Source organism: Hakea prostrata, chromosome 4 (genome assembly GCF_041222555.1).
Source record: "Hakea prostrata isolate BN-2017 chromosome 4, UWA_Hpros_2, whole genome shotgun sequence".
Taxonomy (NCBI): Eukaryota; Viridiplantae; Streptophyta; class Magnoliopsida; order Proteales; family Proteaceae; genus Hakea; species Hakea prostrata.
Genome location: NC_142603.1, coordinates 26,940,025 through 26,957,692, shown reverse-complemented (window position 1 = coordinate 26,957,692; position 17,668 = coordinate 26,940,025). Strand labels below are relative to the sequence as shown.

Below are 17,668 nucleotides of genomic sequence, written 5' to 3'. Positions count from 1 at the left end.
ATATATGCTGATGTAGGTTAATCTTTTAAGTCGGGTACAAGAATTCGAGTCACACATAACATCTATATATAAAAACAATTCTGATAGCTGATAATCTTCGATTGCAGCAGCACTTCAAAAGGAAGTAAAGGCCTCAAACCTCAATAAAATTAGTTAATTAATTAATTAATTAAATAAATGATAATGAAAAATATGGGTTTTTATGTATACCTCTATATGTTCTCCCCAAAAGTGATGACATTAAAATATTTTCAGAATTTTATGACATTTGTTTTGCTAATTTTTTTTAAGTTGACTCACGAGTTATCGAGTTTTCTTGATCAAATTCACTTTAGTTCTAGTTCAGTGAAAATTTCAGGCTCAAACACAAAATTTTATTATTGTTGTTTTAAAAGAGAAAATGAAGAACTAAAAGTTTATCATAACGGGGAGAAGCTTTAGAATGGTGAGACATCAGGGCCTACGGGCTACAACATGCGTAAATTGATGGTTTATGTGTACCTTCTTAGCTTTCATAAATCTCCACTTTGGAAGTTTAAATTTCCTCAAATATGTACTCCGAGTATATTTTTTCCAACCCAAGAGTTGATAATTAAATGTGAAGGTGTCATTCCAGTACCGGAACCAACTAACTATATAAAAACCGTGCTGTCCCTTCAAAAAAAAAAAAGGGTATTGTACATCTTTAGAAAGGATTTTCTATTCGTTTCGGTATCGGTATCGGTATCGCATTCATACCATACCGTATCGCGTTCATACCATTTTCATATTATTTACATAGCAAAACTGTATCGATACGCTACCAGATCACAGATGTGGATACAAAAACAATACGGTACAATTTCAGTGTTAGGTGCCAAATTTCTACATTGTACCAAATTATTGATACTGTACCGTTTTACACACTTGTTTAAATATGTCAAGTCTCTGAGCTACATTGACTCCATGGACTAAGCAAGCAAGCTGCTCTATTTTCATAGAAAAGTATCTATCTGGTGCAGATTAATTTTAGAAGATAAAGAGGATCATTCAGGATCTCTTGTGTATGTCTTTTATTGGATACTACTTATCTTTGATGATATCTCTCACCAGGTTTTTCTCAGACTAGTTAGTAGAGGGAGAAAAGCTAACAAGTAATGTAGAAGAATCATTATGAGTTTTTGAACATTTAATGTGAAATTATTGCATTTTTTGTTCATATATAATCATTTTAGTTCTATTAACTAGGGAAACAAAGACAAAGCAAACAGATAAGTACTGTCCTTGGTTTTTCTTTTGTAGAAGGCTTTCTTCTGAGACAACTCTAGATCCAGCTTTACAAATGATGGTGATCTACTGGTCTTCCTTTTCAAGGAAAAAAACGCAATTGATTTCTTAGAGAAGTAACTAGTTCAATCTACAACAACAACAATAAGCCTTGTCCCTAACTAGTTCAATCTAACTCCCTGAAATTAATTACTGAACCTGCTGACTGGTTAGAGTTTTTGGCTACATTCTGAAAGTGAAATTCAATCTTCCATCAAAACCTATCATATGTCAAAGAAGACCAATAATTGCACCATGCATATTAAGCAAAACCATTTAATATCACTTCCACACTCTGCATTCTGGAAACACGTTTTCCTGTGAATGTCTAGTTTTTTGTAGACACCATAGATATGTAATAATGCAAGCAAACGGTTTCCCAGTGTCAATGAACTCCACCTCCTGACTCAGCTATAGTCAGTCTGCTCTATGATAGTGATAGGAGTTGAATATGTCATAGTTTGGATATGAGAATTGATACTTACCTTTCTTGATACAAAAATTTACTGAGGTTGTACTCCTAAATTCTCTTCCCACCAATGGAGGTACTTTGAACCTTTTCTGTATTTGACTGAATTGCTTTCTGGATGGATGCTTCTAAAGGACTGCATAGAATGCTGCATACTTGAGAAAATATCACTGTTCACAAAAACAAGAGGTGCCAGAAGAATCTCCAGACATTGATGAACTCCTCACAAGGAATCTCTTAACTCATCCATTCTAATGATGGAATTGCCCATAGAATCAACTATTTTATTTGTTCCCAACAGTCATGTTGAACCTGCAGTCTGGTCATCCGGTGTCTATGAAGTCTGCTGGACATTCAGTTCAGGGTCCTGAGTGGTTAAGTTGCAAATGAAGCAGCAGCAGGGAAGAATACTATTGAGCATGTGGTGACCTCTTGATCGATAGATTTTCAGATTGTTTATCTTGATTAAGAAAGCCTTCAGGAAATGGAGAATTTGCAGTCCCCCCAATCCCAGCTTGCTTCTTTTGCAAATAAGTTATTTGAGATCTTGAGAGTGAAATCTTGAATATTATATGGGCACAACTTGTGTCAATCGTTGAAGAACAGGTTGAGTTTTATTTATCGATATATCAATCACTACTTAGTGTGAATAAGGGGTTAGTTTTTATTTATCTCAGCATCCAAACACAGCCAGTCTGCTTTTCACAAGTGAAATATCGTAAACACCAAGATGGTTAATAGACCTTTTAGAAAAAAGAAATTTTAAAGATTGAATTGAAATTGGCAATCAAATGGCAATATGGAGTATAAAGTTACAAAATGAATTTAATATGATGCTGCTGTGGGGCATAATACCTGTGAGGCTTGTTCTATACAGTGTGGTTGGTGGAGCCAAGCAACCTCTCATCCTCCTTTGGGACATCAGTCATTGAAAGTTCCATGTTCGACTTCATCATCTTAATCCACTCGTTCTCTACACGGAAAAAGACCCATTGGAAGCGACGGATAATTTCCAAAGCTGCGATTGTGAACAGAGTGATGTAATTGTGACGGAGATGAGCAGAAAGCTTGTATGTCCAGGTACAGCGGAGAACCAAATTGCTTCCAATAACCCAAAAGAAAACCTGCAGTTCCATATCAACACATTTATAATATAATCATAGCAAAAACATGCTAATTTTACAGACTGATCCATAAAACCTTACCCACGAATGTCCATATAACAAAGTTGAGCAGATATGTGGCTTGCTGAACTTGAAAATCCGAGAGAAGCCACTGCCAAAAGAAATTTATGAATGATGGTGAATACTCAAGTAAAGCCTATACAATTGACATGGATAACAAAGTACCCAACAATACTGAACACATACAAGCAAAGTTCAATTACCACTTCTACGCTTGGAAAATCTTCAGTTCAGAAAACAGGCTAGGGGTAACTGTAGTCCTACTTTAGAGTTTGAATGTACCATTACCCATCATTGAAATAAATTCCAATATCTAGATTTAGGTTTTGACATAGGATGTCCCCGACAAAATATCTAGCAGGAAACTGACATCATCTTATCCAGCACGAAAATTATTTTCATGTAAGAAGTAATTTATAGTAATGGGCAATAGAACAATCTCCATACCTCAGGTCCCAATCTCGGGTCACATCCCAGTAAAATGAATATAATGAGTTAATGACACTTGAGAGAAGCCACAGGGGCCGATAAATGTTAGTCCATCTATCAGGGAAGACATGATATTTAAGAGCCGAAAGAAATATCACAGGGACTGCCGTCGAATATTTTAAAGCTGAAACAAACAAAAATGAGTTACAAGAACAAAATATGCAACATAACAAAAGATGAACAAGGGCAAAAGAAATATTCAACAGAGACTGGGTCATTAAAACCCATAAATGCAGAAAGGCTAAAACAACAGTTGGTAATTCATTTGGAAATTGGAAGTAAATGAGGAACTAAATATTTGAAATCAATGCAGTTATGATAAAAACTCAGATAATGGTCACTGCAAAAAGACCTTTCTTCTAGTACCAAATGCTCTTGCAACTCAAGAATACACCACAACACCTCCAGACTCAGCTACTTCACTAATGAATCAAGCAATGAACAGAGAATGAAATGAATTAACAGATTATGGAAATGCACTCTAATTGATATTAATAACACAAAACCAGGCTGAAACTACACTCTACCCAAACCCCATGGCTGCCGCTATTACAGAAACTTCCCCAGCTAAGCCCTCACCTATAAACTATGCTTGCCCTTTTCCTTGCACAAAATTCTCTCCCCTTCTCTATTCCCCCTCTTTCCCTTCTTGGTTTTGGGGTTTCCTCCATTTGGAGGATGGCCCATATGGTTGAAGCCCATGTGGATGGGTATTTTTGTCTCTTTTTCTAGGACTCCTCAATAGGGTTTAATTTTTGATAGGTGTTGAAGAAAGAGTGGAGAAGAAAAAATCAAAATGAGAAGAGAAAATAGTGGTTCCCATTTTGGAGAGGTACTACCCAGTTTTGATCAAGTGCTTCATTGGGTGATAATTCATTGTCCAATTGAGATGATCTTTGGACAGCAAGTTTAGGACTTCTTGCTCTTCAATTTCAACGGATAGTGCATTTGAGGCTTGCAACTCAGTACGATTGGGACGTCAATATTGCCTCTGTTTTGATGAGATCTATTTGAGTTTTCTTGTTTTATTTTTTCTAGAGTTCAAATGGTTGATGACGTATGCCAAGAATAGTTATTTTTTATGATTGTTGTCGTTTGCAGTTAGTTCCATTCAGAGAAGACCCTTGCATTTCCACTGATTTGTTGATAGTGGATTTTTGGATGGACTAGTCCTGTGGTTATTTCCTCTTCACTGGGGAGATTTCCACATTAAAAATTGATTATGTTAGGGGTGTGGATGTGAATGTGTGGATGTGTTCATGATGTGTTTTGCAGCAAAGTTGCAAGTATAAAATTTTTCCCACTTCATGTTTGATATATTACCCCAAAGAATCTCTATTTGCTTGTCTCCTAATAGGTTCACTCAAGAGGAGAAGATTTCTTTTGTTTCCGTTGTTATTGCCAACCAAGTGGGGTTCAATTTGTCAATCTCCCCATCCTCCCTTAATATACCTCAAAACCAATGCACAAAAACAAATCCTAACTAACCCCTTCCCACCTCAGCCATAGCCTCTGAAGATCCCCAGCAAGCAACTGCCCCCTAATGAGTCCCTGCCATGTGTCCCCGTCCTTTCATTCTGTCCCTAACATGGTTGGATGGAAATGATCCCCTACACTTGCCTGTCTCTACGATGCCCCTCCACTTTAATGTCTTAACAATACATCACCCCTTCAGTTTCATCTTGGCCCCAAGGTGACATCCTCAAACCTGGTTCTCCAAATCAAAGGCTTTAGATGCTAAAATTTCTATCCAGTGAACAATATTGACATAGTTACGCTGTATGGTCCATTGGCACAAGCTGGCAAGCCTCAAAATGCGAAGTTGATGGATTCAAAAGTACATCTCCAGGAGTTCATTGCTGCTTTTTACCAAAAAAGTACCACAAAGAGACCAAGGAGAGGAAAATCTTAAGCACCACAATGGCACCACATGGGACTCCCTCTAGTAAATATTGATCATCAAAAGATCTGACAGCCGGCAACCCTCTCCCAGTCTTGGATTTTTCAGGCAGTCTCTAATTGAGTAATCAAGTTTCCTACCCTTCGACTGCACATAGGATTTGGTGTGGCTATGTCGCACGCCAGGAGCCTTGCTGAACTGTCATTGCTTCACCAGAATTGTCAGGACCAGTTAGAAGAATGTTTTCTGCCCAAGAGCCTAAGGGCAAGCTAGTTGAAAGTCAAGCACTCTCCGACGTTCAAAATCCTCGCAGAACCTCAGAGCAACCACCTTCAAAGCTGGGACCTCGAAAACCCTATTATTGTCGGTAATTGTCACCACGAGCACAACTATCTTATCATCCCTTTCCCTTCACGAAATGAATCAACCTAGCAGGAGGCATTGGAGGCTTGTTCACTGTGCTTGTGAACAACGTCTCTAGCTCTGGTTCGCGGAACTGCTCAATGCAATGGAGAACAGGGGGTTTCTGAAAATGTCCCTGTTCATAAGATTTAATAAATGGGCCATTTGTTTCGCGCCCTTGCTTGCATGGGCACTAAATCAACAGCTAGGTTGGGCCTGCCAATCTTCTTTTGGTTTGAGTTTGGGCCTGGGTTGAATGGCTGGACTGAGTCATACGAACCAGGCTTGTAGCAAAAATCAACTTGGGCCTTCGAAATGGACCACCAGCAGCAACCTTCTAACTCCTGCATTTGATTAACGTTTGAGCTCCGATGAGCCTGACCTTGGCACGTCTTAGTCTTTGAACTCTGGGACTTGAGCCAAACCCATGAACTGACTGATGAAGGACAGTTTGAGTAATTGAGCCTCCTCCAAGCTTTCTTCCCCAAGTCCGGCGAGCAGGAATTGTAGCAGCCGGCTTACATCTTCTGCCAACTATTCCCAACCCTAATCCATTCCATTTCTTAGTGGAGCCAGTTGACTCACCCTGACTACCACTCGCTTCAACTCCAGTAGGGTAGATGTCCAAAACCGAGCCTGGTTTCATGTCTTTCCCATTGCCAAAGTCAATTTTCAGGTCCTCTGTGAAGCTTGTCCAGTCAAACTCCAGCTGATGCCTCTGGTGACCCACTCAAGCCTTCTCCTTCCAGGTGTTGAAGAGCAACTCCCAACCTATGCTAGTACTTGATCTTGTGATCCCAACAGAAAAAGCAACCTGTAAGCCACTCCTATGCTCTCCCTTTACTGGAAAGCAGATACAATCCAGTAGCCATATCACTTCCCTGGGATCATGATCTCTCTGATACTAATTGATAAGAACCCAGATAATGGTCCCTAGTACCAAATGCTGTTACAACTCGAGAATACACCACTCCATATGCATGCAGGCCCAGCTGCTTTGATAAAGAATCAAGCAATGGACAAAGAATGAAATGAATAAGAACAAATTAATGGAAATGCACTCTGATTGATATTATAACACAAAACCAGACTCAAACTGCACTCAACCCTTGCCCCATGGCTGCCACCATTTCAAAAACTTCCCGTCACCTAGGAGTGTTGCTTGCAGTTTTCCTTACAAAAAATTCTCCCACCTTCTCTATTCCCCTCTTTCCCTTAATATACCCCAAACCAAATACCCTAACTAATCCATTTCCTCCTCAGCCATACCATCTGAAGATTCCTAGCTAGAAAGTAACTGCTCCCCAATGAGTCCCTGCCACGTGTCCTTGTCCTTTGTTTCTGTCCATCACATGGCTGGGCAGAAATGTCCCTACACTTGCCTGTCCCTACAGTGCCCCTCCACTTTGGTGTCTTAACATGTTGCAGCAAGCATTAACATTAATTAAAATGGAAGCTGGGAAAGAAAAAAAAAAGGAATAAGCCAGAAAAAACAGGGGAAAAAATCATAATCGGCATCTTGACATGAGAACACCAAGAATTCTAACAACTAATACTTAATGCTCAACCAAACAATGAAGGAAACACCTGCAAAGGCCAAGTACTTTATTCTGAACCTTCCTGGTTTTTATTTCACACTTTGTCAGCATGGGAATCAATATCTACACAATTTGCTCATATAAGTTAAGATATACAAATTCTTATGAAATGAATGAGTGAAACTGGATTTGGTCAAAAAGCTCGGTCAAAATACAGAAACCTCTACTCCTTATCAACATATGACCAAGGCTATCTAAAATATTTTAAGCATTTTTGACACGAAGATTTTGATGCTAAAACCTTTCCGCAAGTAACCACCTTCACTAATAGTTCAGAAACCAAGAAAGCATCAATATTTCAGCTAAGTTACATAAGAAGAATAATTGACCAACTGTGCAGCATACAAATTAGAAACCGAAGAAAAAATATGCCTTTTTGAGAAAGCATGCATATGATGTAATTTATTCCAGTTCTCTCAAGGAATCATCCGAACTACATGGTAACCAAAGAAACCAAGAATCAATTTTTGTGGCAATTTATTAACAATATACATGCCGTAGTTCACAGAAATAATGACAGGAAGAAGGGGAAAAAAACAGAAGAATACAACATAAATTGGGGAAAAAAGAAGAGACCATCAGCTCTTACCATTCAAAAGGGCTGTTTTTTCTCTAGTATCCTTGTATTGCCGAAGACATTGGAAAAAACGGCACATATAAGGGAAAACAAGCACTAAAGGGATTGTGATAGAGTGACTGCCACATACAGAGTCAGCTTCAAACCATGCAATTGTAGCAACCTGCATTACAGATAAACACTCGTTTTTAGCAAAACAAAAGGCTACTTAACATTTTCGGATAACGAGGACCACCTGAAGATCTGACATGTACACTTGAAGATGTTAAATTTTTAATAGTTGCAAACTCTACACCATGTTTCACCAGAAAACTCAACATTGAATGAAAAAAATTAAAGCATTAGAAGTGAGAATGATGCAGCACAACCAGAAGTTACTGTTCACGCTACAGTAGCATGAATAGTAACCTAGATGATATTTTTCATATTTGGTGGGCCCCAAGTCCAACTTGAATGGAAATAGATTCAAATTTGGTGGGCCCAAACTCCAACTTGCAAGGATATAAAATAGGAACTGTTTTCGTGGGAGTTGTAGAGATAATTTGGAATTTTGTTATTTATTATTGGGATAATCATGTAATCAAAGTTTTTATTTGGGTAGGATAACTAGGATATGTTTTAGTTAGTTTTAAATTCTTAAGAGTCCTAGTAGGATCAGTCTTTTGTTAGTTTTAAATTACTAAGAGTCCTATTATAGTTGTTTTCGTATCAAGTATGTTTGTTTTGTTATTTAAACACTTGTAATCAGTTTATTGAGGATGGAATCGAAAAAATGAATTGAAGCTTGAGCTTTGTGCGTTTGCAGCCCCCCCCCCCTTCTCTCCTCTTTTCTTTTTCTTCTTTTTTTCTTGTGAGTGTTCTTCTCTCTCTTCCTCTTCTTCAAGATAAATTCTTCTAAGATTTCCCTTCTTCCCCCTATCTTCTTTATCATTCTTTCTTCTCTATTATGTCACCCATTAGAGAACTATGGGACATTTCTCGACTATTTGATGGACAACCAAACCAAGGATTTGGTCTCTGTTGCTTGTAATGGTTTGGCTTTCTAGATCTTTCAATACTTGTAAATCGAATGAGATCAAGGGAGATATTATGGGGTTCATTTTCTCTTTCTACTTGTTTAATGACCCTTTGGGTGAGGATTGACTCAATAAAGTAGTGCTGGAATTTGAACTCCTATTGGGTGTGGACTGATTTTGTTGAAATTGTGGGAGAATGAGTATATCCCCTAGAACACATGGAACTTTGATTCGCCACTTACATCGACTGGAATCACAACCTGAACCAATTTTTTGTAAAATTCATAACTATAGTTCTATAAATTACTTCAATCTGAAACTCTCAGACATGTCCGAAGTTGAGTCTAGATGACACCATGGATGTGTCAGAAAAAAATTGAAGTTAGTAAATATATGTTCTTGTATCATCTTACTACCATGTACAGAAATACGATGATTATGGATATCGTACTTTAGGGAATCTGAAACCCAACCTAAAAGTTAATTTTGACTCTGGAATTTTCAGGGATGTTTGTTTTAGAAGCCTAGTTTAAGTAAAACCAAAATGGATAAAATTGAATCCAGGATCTACTTATTTCTACACTTTATGGTTTTCGGGCAGAATGGGGCAGAATCTATGTACCAAACTTGTGACATAGATTTCGATCTGTAAACAATCCCAAGATCTGAAGCCAATACTAGGTAGAGAGACAAAGAAAAGAGAATAATTGGAGAACAGGGCTGGGCGATAGAATCTGTGTTCTACACATAGTTGTCAAGGCGTCGCTTAATCGTCGCCTCGGCGTCTGGGCTCCTTCGGAGCGCCTCAAATTGGCGTCGCTTTATTTTTAGGCAATAAGGCGTCCGCTTTTTTTCTTTCTTTTTTTAAATCACGAGAAAGATGCCTAATCGAAGGCATATTGAAAAGCTTATTAGATTCCGATTGTAAAGTATCTATTGTTTGAACCTATATGCATATGTATAATGACGCTACATGTGATCAAATGTTAAAATAAAAATAAAAACAAACAAAATTGAAAGAGAATACGTTCTCGACTCAAGTCTCACACTCTCACTCTCACTCTAATCCCTAATCTCTTTCTCTCTTCTTCTCTTCCATTCCCGCAACGACACTCCGGCAAGCAGTGGCCAGTGACAAGCAACTTCTTCTCTTCCTTTCTTCTTGCGACTTTTTATTTAGGACCTATTATGTGTGGTTTGCAGTATGTTGGATGACTTGAGGTAGTCTGATATTAGTTTTTTTATTGTATAAGATATGATAGATTTAGAGTGAATGAGATGTACACTAAAAATTTCACTTAAAACGCCTAAACCGCCTCAAAAGCGCCTCGGAGGGTGCCTCGTCGACTCATCGCCTCAATTAGCCTAAACCGCCTTGCATCGCCTCGTCGCATTGACAACTATGGTTCTACAGTACCAGCAAGCACATATTTATAATAAACTGAAATAGAATTACAAAAGGAAATATAACTCAATATAACTTTAATTGTTACCTAATTAAGCCTAAAGCTTAGTAGGATACTTACTTAGATTAGGATAATAATGACCAAAACCTAAACGAATAAGGAAACCACGAAATGGGGACTCCTCTATCATGTTACATCATCTTATCTCTCATTATCTTTCATTATCTCTAACACCATCAAAGTGTAAGTATTAGGTCTTATGCTTTTAGGATTTTATTCCTCAGCCCCCTTGGTACGTTGGGTGATGTTTCTTTAGGTCTGAAAACTCTTAACTGTGAGGCCATAGTGGATGCTTGATTTTTCTACAACAGTGACCATAACTGTAGGTGAGTGGGGATTAGTTTTGTTTTGCAAAGTTTTATGGTATTTTATTTATCTTACATCATTATTATTCTTTCATTGGTCATCTTGCATTAGGTTTGGGATATGCGACTCTGATTGTGTAGTTGTAAATAGTAGTGATAATGATGAGACATGATATATGTGATTAAGGTAGATGTTCCAACAAAAGTAGGGTGGGCTTATTACAATTCTTTATTTCACTTATTCCAAGAGTGCATGCGGTACAGAACACATGCATAAAGTGTAATGGGTCAAAATATCATGTGAACTATCATTGCATTGGTTGAGTGAATATATCCAATATTACAACCCTTACCAACAAAAGGTTAGACGTTGAACAACTCCTGTACACAAATTCCATGAGATCATGTTGAGCTACCGATTCTAAGTATAATGAGTTATACCATAAACAAAAAGTGCAAGTGAAAACTAAATCCAGGACCACCTAATGAGGAACCAAAGGGTTTATCAACACCCTACGGCCCTATCAGCAACCCCAGTAATTTTGTTCAAATATAGGGGTATTTTTGCAATTTCACCAATTTCATGGTGTCTTAGGTTTGGATGAGTCCAGTGTGTTGGTCTGGACCCTAGATCTACTTTTGTTTTATTATTTGAATTAGCATTTTGCGAGTTATTGCAGAAACTTTGTCTAGGTCTGATTCACAGTTGTGTTGGAATCCCCTAATTTAAGTCTACTTCTTATTAGGACTCCATATCTACTCTTGGAATCCAAATTGGATCACTTTAGAGTAACATATGACAGTCATTGTTTGTGTGTGAGTCTATAGTCAAGTCAGGCTCACACTTAAGAATTAGAAAGTTACTTTGAAGTCAAGTAGGATTTCACAGTTTAAGTCTTAGTGTGTTTGCTTTTTTTGAGGCTCCAATCTCTGTAATTAACAAGGTGAATCGAATACTAATAGGGCCTTAGGATCACGGTATTATGCTACATTAAGAGAGAGAGAGAGAGAGAGAGAGAGAGAGAGAGAGAGAGAGAGAGAGATTAGGGTTGATTAAGGGTTATAAATAGGGGTAAGATGTTATGAGGAGAGGAGGATTATTTATGTGAGTGTTTGGACAGCCGTAGGCTGAAGGGCAGCAATGTGCTATGGGGGTGACTGGCACCATTGTAATCAGTTTATCATTGTTCTTCGTTGTTCTATCAATTAAATAATATTAGTTTTGCATTCGATTTGTGAGTTCTTATCAAATGCAAATCTGATTTTGGAGGAAAACCAAGTCGTGGTCGTTGTGGGAGGGCCACAGTGGGTAAGTGTGCCATCTTCAATTCCACCAAGTGTTTTGAGTCCCAGCAGCATCCATTCATCCTCAAGTAAGAACAAGCCCACTCCAGCCCCTCCCTAGCCCTTTCATCCTTCTCCTAACCTGCCCAGAAGTCCCTTCCCTAGAATTCCTAGATCCCCAATGCATCCCCTCCCTTGTTCTCCCCAAAGGATCGCACCCCTTCCCTTCCCCTATACAACAACAACAATAAGCCTTGTCCCAACTAAATGGGGTTGGCTACATGGATTCTTGCCTTCCAATCAGTTCTATTTGAAGCCATGCTAGATACAAGGCCTAAGCTATGCATATCCTTTCTCACCACTTCTCTTAAGGTTATCTTAGGTCTACCCGTAGACCTTCCCTTCCCCAATCCCTACCTTTAATTCCACCAAAGGCCCTTCCTCCGTTAGATTTATAATTTTCTGCAATTCATCTTCAACCTTCAAAACCCTAAACCCTCATCAACGTAGAACTCCCATATCTCTCCAACCCCAACTCCAATCGCTTTTCCCTTTTTGGATTAGCTTTCCAACCCTTCTCCTACACTCGATCTCAATCCAACCTAATCCGAGAATCCCACCCAAGTCTGCCTCTTCAAACATATCCTAGACCAACTAGGACTGACTCTAAACTTATTAGAATTAAACCTGAAATTACAAAACACTAACAACAGTTCCTTCCTAAGCCCAATCAAAGCCTTAAACAGCATTCCCTAAGCCCTAACTTCTACTTCCAGTTCTGGAATTAAAGTGCAGCAGCAGCGGAACCCTATCAGTCTTCATCTCAAATCCTACAACCACTGAAACTTAAATCTAAACCCACTATCAGACCTGAAACTGAAGTGCAGCAAGGATACAAGCTTCAAACCCCATTCCCCCCATTGTGTCAAAGCCTGGCCGAAACCTTCTAGACTACTATTTAGTTGCTTGAAACCCTAAGTCTTCCAACAAATCTCCTATAAGACTGTCGGTTCATAGAGAGAGGATCCTGGAGTGAGCCCAATTGTGAGGGCATTATCCTAAACCTCTAAAACCCTTAAACTTGGTTTACATCAGCTAGCCAATGACTGAATCCTGGCTAAGGGAAATAGTAGAGTTATATCGAGGGTTGTGAGTACTAGAGCCAGACTACTCCCAGCATGGCTACCCTTTAACTTCTGGGGATCCATTTTGTGAACTAAGGCCGTCCTAATCCACTCTTAAGGATTAGTATACCAACATTGACCAAGTTACTACCTGCTAGGTGTGTTTTATGTTCCAATAATTGTAACAAGCATTTTCATGTAGTATGTTTATTTCAATTTATTCGTGCAATCGCCTTGTATGCTTATTTGCTTAATCATATTGCTGCAGAAAAGTTAGAGATTATATTGTACTTGCATCTCTTCCCACTAAGCTTGTGTTGAAAACCTTACCCCTTAGGGACCATTCTTTTAAGACTGTTGCAGTTGATACTCCAGCGCTGGAGTATGCTTTGTTGGCTCAAGAGGCAGAGACACATACGATATGAACTGTGTGTGCTGATTGTGCTTTTGGAGCATAGAGGTCTAGTTATTTTACTTGATTCTAGACATTCTAGACATTATTCTTTTCGCTTTTGACCCCATGTAATGGTGCTTTGAAATTAATAAGAAAATACATAGCAATCAGATATTAGCTTCTAAGAACCTTAATCATTTAAATTAGTAAAATTTACTTTTCTTCCAATTGCTAATGAATTTGGGTTCTATTTATACCATTGACATTGAGATCTATGGTGTGGATGTGAGATGTGGCTTATAATTATGCGATCTTGGATATTGTGGCATGCTAGTAATGCCTTGAACCTAGCTGTTCAGGTGGGGTGTGACACACATAGTCCAAGATAATCTGGACAGGCAGATTGAATGTGCTGAAATTAGGTTTTAGGTCAAAATTGGGTTAGAGATAGGGTCTGATATGTTGCTTATGCTAGGTTATGGATTTGGAATCTATTAGAAAAGGTTTCTTAATGAATGGATGATTGGTAGATGCAACAGGAGATCTGGGCTTCGAATATTTCCTAAGGATTATTGGGAAATTAAGGTTGAGATAGTTGGATGCATTTATGAAGAATTTAGGAATTTAGGAATAATGTCTGGAGATGTTTGGGATACTCTGAAGAAATGGGTGGGATATTAGCTTTGGGTCATCAAACTTTTTGCAGTGTAGGGTTTCTTGGGCAGCAGCTCAGTAGGATCTTGAATAAAATGTGAATCTTGATATTGTTAAACTTGAATCTTGAAAGTGAAATAGCTTGAATCTTGGAATCAAAGGAGATCTTCAAGAACTTGAAAGAAAGCTTTAAACCAAACCTCCCGGGCTCCAAACCATAAATAGGTTGATTGAATCAAACACAAATCCCACCAATGAAGCTCCCAGGCTTTACATCGATAAGGATTCAATTGGATCAAACACTGATCTCACCACCCTCGGTCGAACATAAGAAAAGATCTTCACCAGAGAAAAAGAGAGGAGCAGCAAAATACTTACTTTTAAAGTTTTAATTAATATAATTTTTTTGTTAATTGTTTGTCACTATTACAACCTTATATAGAAACCAAAAATAGACTCCTGTACTCAGAAGGAGAATCCAAGCCCAATCCTTCTATTAGGTAAACCTAAACTGACATGGGAAATTGAAATTATGGAGGAAATAGACTCAAAGCAGGGCTAACAAAACTAATAAATCAAATCCTGTCTTCCAACTTTCTACCCATTAGGCCCACTAAATTAGCCAATTACAAAGTATATCCATGCAATAATAGGCCCAATAGATTATGATCCAATACAGAGCTTATGGCCACCAAATAAGCCCTAGGTGACTTATCTATATGGATCTGTTAAGAGAAGTTGGGTGGCCCAGTTGGCAGACAATATGCTTACAACTTTAAAAACAATGATATCCAAAATGGTAACTTCAAGTCAAAATCCTGAGCATGTGACAATAGGATTTGATCAGTCTTAAGTCTGTCTAACTATCAATGATGTGTTGGATAAACTATTATAAAATTAATAATGTGAACAATCAAATGGAAAGAGAACCAAGATCAATCAACCTTTTTTAGTGCAATTTTGGGCATTAAAAATGGAAAATAACATGCTCTTCCTATATACTCTGTATAAAAGATCCCATTTAGCTATTAAAACGATGCCTACAAAAGAAAGATGCTCCAAACTTTGGATGATGCAGATATTACCCTTACTCTTTTTGTGGGTGCAGGGAGTGGGGGTGAGGAATAGATCAAAGTAAAAAGCCTTTTTCTTCATATACTGTAATTTCAGTTTTAGTTTTCTCAACATGTATTTCCACTGCAGTAGCAAAAGAAGAATCATCATTTGCACAAAGATGAGAATATGAATTGAAAAGTACCACAAAGAGCTGGAAGCACAACATAGGAGACTAATTACTATTTTCACAGTGGACACTACAGAGGATGCAACATCAGTTAATTCACTTAAATTGGAGCAAAAAATTCAGATACAACTTTAACTAAGAATCTATGCAAAAACTGACTATAACATGTAACCACCATCATAGAGAAAGTACATATATATGTAAACACTAACCTGTCGATTGACCATTCGGCAGACAGAACGCTCTAAATCAGAAAGTACCTGAAAGTTTTCACAATTACAAGTTGCACAACAAAGACAGCAAATAACTAACAATTAACAACAATACATGAATAGCAAAATCATCTCTTCACATTTCCCAAATAGAACATAAATTTTCCTTTATTATTTTATTGGTTTCTGAATTTGGTTTATTTCATGTCTTTTATAATGTTATTTTCTAATCAAATAGTGGTCCATGTTAGTTAAACTCCGGGTAAATTAAGTTGTTTAACTTTAATTCATCGGTTATAATTGGGTCCCCATCACTTACGTCGATATAGCATTATAGCTAGACTTAAAAGTGATTGTGACTTGTGAGTTGTGATTGAGTCAGATGGAGGGTGTCCCAATTCATTTCAAAACCTTTTCTTCTGATTTTTGGAATCTTAAGGAAGTTTTCCCTTAACCACAACTTAGAATTTTCGGAGCAATTCTTCTTCATTTTAGAGAATTGTGTTTGACCCAGGAAGGAAGGATTGACTTTTGATCCCATTGACGCGTATGGTGTGAAGCCTGGGTGGAATATCTAACTCTGTTCTACTGCTACTACTGAAATTTCAATCGAAGTAATTCATCACCAAACTGGGTTTGCTTGCTTAGGTAAGTCTAGGGTCCAGTTGAATACATGTTGGGCCTCCCGTCGCATGAGTTTTCAAAGTAATACGCTACTTTTATGAGCCAAAGCATGGGAAATTGGGTAATAAGGTTACACACAGGATTTCCATGTAACAGTTCCTGCAACTGAAAAGTTCAACAGCAGGAACAGGAGAAGAGGACGAGGAGAATAAGAAAGAGAGACGAACCAAAAAAGGGAAAAGAGGTAGAGAGCACACACTTTGCTGGATCTCCCCTGTTTACTTTATTATAATCTAAACAATCCCAATTTAGAATAACTTTCCTAAGATGGGTAGCAAAAAGAGAAACATATATTGGATAGAATCTCCCAAATCTACAAAAAAAGGAAACTATTCTACGAAGAGTTCTTGTCAATCAAGTAAGAAGAAAAATAGAAAGTAATAGGAAATCACCAAAATAGAAAGTGCCCACACATTATTAGGCAACTTCCACACCTTAGTTGACCAAGATTTTGCGGAGATCTTGACCAACTAAGGTAGTTTCGTCAACAACTAGTATATCTTTCCAAATAATAAATGAAAAGTAAAAATAAGAAGGCAGATGGTTGTGACCTTGGGAGTCTGTGTCTCAAAACCATTGTGGTTGGAAGTATAGACTGCCCGCTTCACTCAACATATAAAGAATTAGGGTACAAGGTTAAGAAGACAAGAAAAAGAACACAAAAGGCCCCATGAGGAAAATTCAAATTAGCATCTGGTGATAATCATGATTTCTCTCCCCAAGCTGAAGCATAAATATTAATCATGCCAAGGTTCTTAGAAATAGAATCAACTCTCCGACTCTCAAGAGAGTTGGTAAAAACATCTGTCAGTTGTACTCCTACGAGGAAGTGACTTGTAGATATAATCTTCATTTGTAGCTTTTTCTGAACAAGTTGCATTCAACTTCAATACATTTTGTTCTCTCATGAAACGTCCAACCTGTCCTACATTTAGGTGCTAGTGCTACTTATGATGTTTCCTCGTGTCAGCAGGAATGCACCACAAAAAGAATGTGAGTAGTCTACCAAATCAACTGGGATCGATCAGATCATCAAGAAAACAGCAGCTGGTGGTCCTTTAATCCTCAACAAGGATGACCAAGGTAAAAACAATCCATTATTCCTCATGTTCTGATCTCATGACCATTCAAGAACAGCGACCAACCAGACCTCTAGCTAAAAAGATACTGAACCTAAAACAGATTTAACTAGAGAAGAAATCTAAGCTGAACCTTCTCTGATGCCATGCGAAAAAATAAACAACAGATAGAAATCAATTGAAGAAGAAGACTACTGGATGAGAGAAAAATGTGTGTAAACCCTCCTACCGCAAGGGTATCTCAGACCTAGCAATTTATTTAGGTTTCTGTCAATGTATACAC

At 38.0% G+C, this 17,668-nt stretch overlaps 1 protein-coding gene across 1 annotated transcript in view; it reads right to left on the bottom strand.

Moving 5' to 3' along the window:
* Positions 1–201: 201 nt before the first annotated feature.
* Positions 202–17,668, bottom strand: part of LOC149018619 (uncharacterized) — a 34,725-nt gene continuing 17,258 nt past the window's right edge. Inside the window, exons 10-14 of the mRNA XM_089153927.1 lie at positions 15,623–15,670; positions 7,937–8,087; positions 3,406–3,571; positions 2,980–3,049; positions 202–2,898 (exon numbers count right to left, since the gene is read on the bottom strand). Coding sequence (XP_089010053.1) covers positions 2,644–2,898; positions 2,980–3,049; positions 3,406–3,571; positions 7,937–8,087; positions 15,623–15,670 — 690 coding nt within the window. The 3' untranslated portion in view covers positions 202–2,643. The remainder of the gene's footprint in view (positions 2,899–2,979; positions 3,050–3,405; positions 3,572–7,936; positions 8,088–15,622; positions 15,671–17,668) is intronic.